The 8389-nt window shown below is 57.6% G+C and overlaps 1 protein-coding gene across 1 annotated transcript; it reads left to right on the top strand.

Moving 5' to 3' along the window:
• The first annotated feature begins 819 nt into the window (after positions 1–819).
• LOC309583878 (uncharacterized protein) lies at positions 820–2090 on the top strand. Its single transcript, XM_082299738.1, has 2 exons — positions 820–853; positions 1039–2090. The coding sequence occupies exons 1-2, from the start codon at positions 832–834 to the stop codon at positions 1959–1961; spliced, it is 945 nt and encodes a 314-aa protein (XP_082155864.1). The 5' UTR covers positions 820–831; the 3' UTR covers positions 1962–2090.
• Positions 2091–8389: the final 6299 nt, after the last annotated feature.

Genomic DNA, 8389 nt, shown 5'->3' with positions numbered 1-8389 from the left:
ATATCCCAGCTGCCCTCAGCATGCTCCTAGTCATTCCCAGTCACTCCCAGTGGCCCCAGTAAGGTTCCAGTTATCCCAGTACAAACCAGTCACTGCCAGTGCTGCCACTGCTGGCATCCCCCAGCCCTCTCTGCGTTCCCCCTCCCGGCTCTCCAGGCTCCCGAGAGGAGCCCCAAGGGCTGCAAGTCCCCACGCAGGGTCCCCAGCAAGGCCCAGTTTGGATCTGCAGCCCCCAATGTTCCCAGTTTCCCTCTCCTTTCCCCGGGCCGGGTTCCCCCGCCCCCAGCGGGTGGGAGCAGCCGAGAGCCCCGCGCTGCCCATCCCGACCTGTCCCGGCTCCATCCCCGCTGCTCCCGCGGGCTGCGAGGGGCTCGGGAACGGGGCAGGAGGACGAGGAGGAGGAGGAGGGATGGGAGAGGATCCTCAACAGCCTGGAGAGGGGCAGGGGGACTCCTTGGAGCCCATCACCCCCAGCATTCCCAAGTGGGGAGACAGAAGAGGGGGGAGCTTTTTGGATTCCTGGGACTCCGAGCAGCCTGGGGAGGGCGGGGACCAAGTAGAGAGGGGGACCCCCAATTCAGGCATGACGCCCAGCAGCTGGGACAGGGGGAACCCCGAACACCAAAGAGGAGCGACCAGAGACAGGGAACTCCTGGGAGGCTTTTTCTGAGCAGGTTTTTATGGACACACGATGCCTGGTGGCTTCTAGAGATGGACTTGGGCAGAGGGACCTTCAAACTCAACGTGCTCATCCTTTGTTTTTCCCCAGACCAGGATTTCCCATTCCCAAACCTTGGCCAGATATAGGAGGAGGCTGCGAGGAAGAGGAAGATGCCCCCGGACCCCCAGGCAGGTGAGGAGGAAGTCAGTGCCCCTTTCCCCCTCTCTCCTGCTCCATCTCCCAGCCCAGCATCGCCCCCGGCTGCAGGACAACCCCGCTGCCGACGCCGTCCTGCCGGGGACGGACTGGGGGGATCTCCTTGCCCTTCCCTGTGGCACGGAGGCAAATCCCATCCTCTCCTTGTCCTTCCTCCCCAGACAAGGAGCTGAGGATGGAGCCCAGGGAGGACAAATCCCCGCAGCAGAACCTGGTGGAAGAGGCCGTTTTGAGCGGCTCCACAGCGCAGGAATCCAACAGGGAGGAAAAAGCGCGGAGACCCCACAGGAGGAGGGGCTGCAAACGCAGCCCAGGGTGCTCTGAGGAGGACAGACCAACCCTGTGCCAGGAAGGCGGCCAGAGATCGAGCCGTAGCTCAGACCTGGTGGTCCATGAGCAGCTTCACACTGGGGAGAAGCCCCACAAGTGTGGGGAATGCTGGAAGAGCTTCAGCACGAGCTCCAGCCTGAAACGCCACCAGAGGATCCACACTGGGGAACGGCCCTATGAGTGTGGGGAATGCCGGAAGAGCTTCAGAGACATCTCCACCCTGCTCCGCCACCAGAAGATCCACAGTGAGCAACGGCCCTATGAGTGTGGGGAGTGTGGGAAGAGCTTCAGAGACATCTACACCCTGCTCCGCCACCAGAAGATCCACAGTGGGCAACGGCCCTATGAGTGTGGGGAGTGTGGGAAGAGCTTCAGAGACATCTCCACCCTGTTCTGCCACCAGAGGATCCACACTGGGGAACGGCCCTATGAGTGTGGGGAATGTGGGAAGAGCTTCAGCCAGAGCTCCACCCTGCTCCGCCACCAGCGCATCCACACAGGAGAGAGGCCCTACGAGTGTTCCGAGTGTGGGAAGAGGTTTCCAGAAAGCTCCGATCTCCTCAGGCACCAGCGGATTCACACAGAGGAGAGGCCCTTCCGCTGCCCCGACTGCAGGAAGGGCTTCAGGGACAACTCCACCCTCATCACCCACCAGCGAATCCACACCGGGGAGAGACCCTACGAGTGTCCCCAGTGTGGGAAGAGCTTCTCCAGCAGCTCTCACTTGACCCGACACCAACGGAGGCACCAGTAAGGGAAGCCCTGTGAGTGCCCCAAGTGCAGGAAGAGCTTCATCCTCTACTCCCCAACAGAGGACCCACATTTGGGCAGAGCCTTGGTGACCCACATTCCCCGTGATCCAGTTTGGGAAGAGCCCTGGCTGGTGCTCTCCACGTCCTCCTGGATCCCCGTAGGCACCTGGGTGAACGCAGGGGCTGGAACATCCATCGGGACTCTGAAATCGGAAATTCATTAGGAAGAGCTGATTTGTTGAGTTTACCGCCCAAAAATTCTCACCTGCTCTGTCCAGTTGTTTCTTCTGGTGGCATCCAGCAATCCTGGATGATCTTGGAGGTCTTTTTCAACCTAAAGAGTTTCCTCCTTCATCCTGTCACAACAACCAAAATTGGGGTAGAAATAAAGGAATTCAACAAAGGTATCTAAAGCAGCACCATTTTCCCGGGATTTGGGGGTGAATTTGGGGTTGGTTCAGGGGAATATTCGGGAGGATTTGGGTGCTGTGAGGCCATGGGCTGGGCAGACGGGGCCACGATCTCGTAGTTGTGCTGGCAGAACGTGTCCACCTGAGCCCGTCTGTTCTCCAGGGCTTGTGGGTGTCTGTCCCAGTCCCTGGCCTGGGTCTCCCCGTTTGGGGTGTGCCCCCCAAAGTGCCCAAATCACTGCTGAAGTGCCTGAGCTGCTCCAGGCTGGGGATGTTCCTGTCCACCAAGCTCTCCTGGTGAGTGCCATGGGGGGCTGGGAGGGGATTGAGGGGCTCGTGGGGGGATTGGGAGTGGCTTCTGTCACTCTTGATGGGCATTAGTGGTACTTGGAGGGAGCTTTTGGGGAGGTCGTTGAGGGAGTTTTGGGGATCTTGTCTTGGCTGTGTGTCTTGGAGAGAATTTGGGTGGTTCTTGGGGTCATTTATGTTGCAGGGAATGGTTGGGGGGGTTCCTGGCACAGAGCTGTGGGGTGGTTGGAGGAGTCTGGGAGTGGCTGTGGGGCTGGGAGGGGGTTTTGGGGCACTTGTGATCCCCCAGAGCCCCAAAACTGCCACCAGACCCTGCCCCCCAAAATGCAGCTGGGGTTTTGGGGGCTCCATGTTGGGGTTCATCCTCCTGGCGCTGCAGGAGAAGATGAGGGGTGTCCCCAGGGGCCGTGCGTGTCCCCCCCAGAGCGTGTGTGACCCCCCATCCCGGTGTCACCCCCTGTTCCCTCCCCACAGGGCTCCTGCCCCAGCCCCTGCTGCCCCCAGGAGGGAATTTGGGGAGGGGGCAGAGGGGGTGCGCAGCCCCCGCCGGGGGATGACCCCGGCCCAGCGCCCCTCGGTCAGCACCGGGCTGGGCTTGGGGCCGCAGGAGGAAGAGGCCGATGGGAAGCAGATCCTGCAGGGGGGACAGGGCTTGGGCTCAGGGCAAGGTCGTGCCCTGCACACCTGGCTCAGGTGTGAGCCTGCCCCGGGAAGGGAGCGGGACATTCCCATCCCCAGGGATCAGGGCTGGGAGCAGTGCTGGGAGCACGGACATGGAAATACTGGGAGCGACTGGGACCACACTGGGGGGTGAATTATCCCCCCCAGCACCTTTCTAGGCCGCCCTGCGAGCTGAGAAATGCTCGCTGGGCCTCAGCCTTGGCCAAGAGCCCCCGGGCTCAGCTGCTCTGAGCTCAGGCGCTGCCGGCTCCCGCAGCCCGCCCAGGGCCGCCCTGCCCGTGCCGGGGCTGTGCTGGAATTCTCTGCTGCTGCTGGGCCACTCGGGGGGTCTGGCCCAGCAGGAAAGGTGACCCTGAGCCAGGAGCTTTCCTTGGCCACAGCAAAGCCTCGGCACGGAAAGACCTTCCCAGCGCTGTGCCCTGGGCCGGGAGGGATTGTGCCACCAGAGCTGTCCCTCCATTTCTTCTGCCAGGCAGCTCTAGGACATGGAAAGTGGAGAAGGCAGAGCTGCCTCTCAGCTTTCCGCAGTCCTGCAGAGGAATCCTGTGTGGGAAGCAGCCTGGGAACAGGGTTTCTGTGCCAGGGCAGGGGAATTCAGAGCCCTTTCCTCCCCCGTGGGCTGAGGCTCTGGCCCTTGCCCTTTGCAATGGCCCTGCAGCTGCCAGAGGGGCCTTTTTGGCTCAGCTGAGAGCAGTCCTGCTGCAAGGCTGTCCTCGAGCTGCTTGGGCTGCACATGTGCCCAGGGAATGCTCATTGCTTGCAGTCTCAGGCGCTGTGGGTGTGCAGGTGTAAGTACTGCAGGAGGGAACAGCTCTGCTGGGGGGAGTTCTCTTTTTCTTGGTGTGTTTTTTATGTTGAATGAACGTTCCCTGCCAGCTCTGGGCAGAGCTCTGTACGTGTATGTGCCACTTGTCTGTGGCATTGTGGCTCAGGAGGTGGCCAAGGGGAGGTTGGCCGAGGTGTGGGCAGAGGAATGGCCATCAGGCCAGGCTGGGGGGTCAGCGGCCGGTCAGTTGTGTTGCGTGGCCGCGGCTCTGGAGGCTTGTGTGGGAGCGTGTGCAGGGCTGGAAGGCTGGGGCTGCCGCCGCTGTGTCCCAGAGCCGGGAAGGCCGGGGCTGGCCCGGCCCTGGCCCGGCCCCGCCAGCTCTGGCAGCTGCCGGCGGGGACACAAAGGGCAGCTCCGAGCTGCGGCCGCTGCGCTGCGGCCGCACAAACGCAGCGCCCGCAGAGCTCCAGGGCAAGGTCCTGGCCCTGGCTCGGGGTTGGGCCGGGGCCAGCGGCAGAAAATCAACTTGCAGCTTGGGCCCCACAGCAGGGAGGAGCAGCAATTGCTGGGGGAGAGAGACTCTTGCCAAGGGCCTGCGGGGCCGGGCCCCAGGGAACGGCTTCCCGCTGCCTGAGGGCAGGCTGAGATGGGATGTGGGGCAGCAATGGTTCCCTGGCAGGGCGCTCAGGGCCTGGCACAGGCTGGCCCCAGAAGCTGCGGCTGCCCCCGCATCCCTGCAAGTGTCCCAGGCCGGCTCGGCCATTGGGGCTTCCTGCCCAGGAGGGCTGGGCTGGGCTGGGCTGGGGCTGCTGAGGGCGGGATGGGCTCTGGCTGAGCCAGCTGAAGGCTGGGCATGATGAGGCTGGGGGGACCCCGTTCCTCAGTGGGTTCTGGGATATCCCCCATTCCTGAGGGATGTCAGGGTATGTCCCATTCCTGCGGCAGTTTTGGGGTTCCCCCAATGCTTCGGGAGGGGTTCTGAGAGGGGGACTCTGGTACTTGGAAGTGGGACCTATTGGCAGGGATGCGGGGAGCCCATTTTGGGAAGGATGCTGCTGTTTCTGGCAATGTTGAGAGGGTCTGAATAGCCTGAGGGGCCCTGGCTCTCATTTTGGGACTTGAGGTGAGCCCATGGGCACAGCAAGGCCTGAGGAGAGGTTCCAAGCTCCGATTTTGGGATGGAGGGATTGAGTGGTTGCCTCCAATAAACTCAATCCCAGCCCCAATGTGTCGATGGCAGCCCCAAATGGCTCGATCCGTCAGCCCCAAGCCCCGTGTGTGGGGAGTCAGGAAGCACAGAAGGGGAATTGGTGTCCAGGAGGGGTGGGATGGGATGGGATTGGGATGGGGTGGGATGGGATGGGGTGGGATGGGATGGGGATGGTATCATGGGAGTGGGATGAAGTTTGGGAGGGATGGGGTGGTTTGGGCACTTGGCGTGTTTCCAGGGAGGGAAAGCAGGAGCCACTTTTGGGGAGGCTCCTGCTCTTTTTGGCAATTTTGGGGCCTCTAAGTGTCTTCTGGGAGGTTGCAGGGAATTTGGGGAAGGTGACGTAAAGCCCCTGCAATTTGGGTGGCTGAGGTGAAATTCCTCACATTTTGGGAGGGTGAGGGGACCCCAATTGGGAGGGGATCCTGCTGCTTTGCACCCCTTCAATGGGGTGAGAAGTGGCTTGACAAGCTGGAGAGACGGAAAGAAGGAAAGGCGGAAGAAAAGTACAATCGAAGTAAGAAAAAAAGAAAGGAAACAAGCTCGAAAGCAACAAGAAACAGAAAAGAAAAGAAAGAAAGAAAACAAAGGAAAAAGAGATCGAAAAGGAAAAGAAAGAGTGATCGGAAAAAAGAAAGGAAGGAAATGGAAAGACAGAAATCAACAAGAAAATGAGAAAAGTAAAGGAAAAGGAAACGACAAGAAGAAAGAAAGGATGAAAATTTGTTCTTAATAAATATGAAAGAAAGAAAATGAATGGAAGAGAGAAAGGGAGAAAGAGAGAAAGCAGCAATAAAAGGAAAGAGAAAAGAAAAAAGTAAAGGAAAAAAATAAGCAGAAAAATACAAAGGAAGGAAGGGAGGAAGGAAGGAAGGAAGAAAGACTAAATAAAATGAAACCAACAAAAAAAAAGAAAAGAAAAAAAAGATAAAGAAAGAAGGAAGGATGGAAAGATAGAAGGAGAGAAAAAGAGAAAAAAGAAAGAAAGACCAGAAAAAGGGGGGAAAAGACAGCAAAACCAGAAAGAAAACAAGAAAGCAAGCAAGAAGATAGATTAAAAAACAGGGGGGAAAGGAGAAAGAAAGCTAAAAGATAATAAAAAAATGAAAGAATGGAAAAAAGAAAGAGAAAAAGAATGAAAAAGAAAGGAAGCAAGAAAGAAAGCAGCAAGAGAAGGAGAAAGGGAAAAAGAAAAGCAGAATACAAGAAAGAAAGAAAGAAAGAAAAGAAAAAGGAAGAGAGAATGAGAGAAAGCCAGAGCAAGAGAGAGAGAAAGAAGGGAAGAAAAGCAAGAAGAGAAAAGAGGGAGGGAGGGAGGGAGGGAGGGTGACCTCAAGGATGAGAAGCTCTTCCTCAGCCTGGGCACCTTCTTCAAAGACACGCTCCACGCCCCATGTGCAGGTGAGTGCACAGCCAGGGGGATGCTCCCAGAGCTGGGCATGGCACGGCCTGGCCGGGCACCAAAGGTTCCCCCTTTGCTGGGGCGGCTGCAGCCAATTCTTCAGTGGCTGCCAAGCTGCTTTTGGGCTCTGGGCAGCTGCTGAGGAGGTGGCTGTGCCATGGCTGGCTGCAGGCTGGGCACATGTCCTGCCCTCCTGCTCTGCTCCCAAAGGCAGCAATGCTGGGCAGCTTTGGGCCCAGCTCTGAGCGCGGCCAGCATGGCCTGGGCACTGCGGGCAGCTGGGACAATGTTCCGGTTTGGCCAAATTTAGAAATAGATCCTCTGAGGGAAGGCACAACCACCCCTCCCCCCACCAGGTTCAGGAAAAATAAATTTTCCTCAGGAAAGTGAGGAAAGGAAAGTGAAAGAGATAAAAACTATTTATTTAACACAGGAAAAGGATAATAATGCTAAATAATAAAATCTCTCGCTGTGGAGGAAAAACCTGGGAAAGTGTCAGAGTCCTCCCTTTGGTCTCCTCGGAGCTGGGGCTTGGCCCAGGGCCAGGCCCTTTGTGCCCAGTGGAAAGTCCTCCCGATGTGCTCTGATGTTAAAGCAATCAAGCAGTCCAGTAGAAAAGGGAGAAAATCCGAAATTCCAGGGAAGGAAAAATTCAACTCTCAGTCTTTCTCCGGAGAAAAAACAGCTGAACCACTGGCCAAAAAAACTGTCCTTGGGAAAACAGCAAACCAGGTGCTTCCTCCCTCCCCTGCCACAGCTGGGAAACCAATTGCTATCTGTGTGTGACCTTGAACAAGCTGCAAACTGCTTTGGAAAAGTTTTGCTCAGTTTTTCCTTCCCCCTCTCAGGCTCAGTTTAGAGGCATAGAAAGGCACAGGAATTAATTTCTGGGCATGGGCAGCGATATGGGATACACATCAGAAGGTCACCCCAAGACACTTGTCTATTCTTTACGCGCAGAACCGGTTTACACAACCGGCTGCTCCACAGGAAATTACACAGATGTCTCGGTTTTGAAAGACAGGTGTCTGCTAAGGAAGGCAGAAGCCTCCCTTGAAGTGGCAGATATAACCCCCTTCCCTCTGAGTTATTATATTTTGAAATCAAGGGCCTTTAGGCAAAGATGTGGAAATAGGAGTAACAGTTCTTTACTATATATATATATATATATATATATATATATAACCAGTCAAACAAGCAGCAATAACTATGGCAGTAACAGCAAACAATCACAAACCCAGTGCCAGCCTTCTCGGCTGTCAGGCCCTTTCCCCTCGGGTGCAGTTCCGCTCGCAGCCGGCAGGGGCGCTGGCGGCTCCCGGTGAGCAGGGCAGGTGCGATGGTTCCCCCGCGGCTGCAGGGGGCGCTCCGGAGCGAGCTCGGGGAGCACGCGGCACCGGTGCCCTGGGATCCCGGGAAGGGATGGAGCAAAGGCTTCACAAACCCCTGAGCAGCCGATCCCGGTGTCTGGCCAGACTCTCGGGAACAGGAGGCTGGAGCGGCAGGGACGAGCACAGATCCCAGAGGACAGACGAGATGTATCCAAACGGGGAACCCCCTGGAGGTCCAGGCAGGCAGGGCGACCACGGCTTGAACGCAGCGAAAGCTCGAAGCAGCAGCGGGGCAGGGTGGCCACAGCCTGGCCTCCAGCA

This window comes from Coloeus monedula, assembly GCF_965178545.1.
Source record: "Coloeus monedula genome assembly, chromosome: 33".
NCBI classification, from domain to species: domain Eukaryota; kingdom Metazoa; phylum Chordata; class Aves; order Passeriformes; family Corvidae; genus Coloeus; species Coloeus monedula.
Note: the sequence above shows the minus strand (reverse complement) of the source record. Positions and strands in the feature narration are given on the sequence as shown.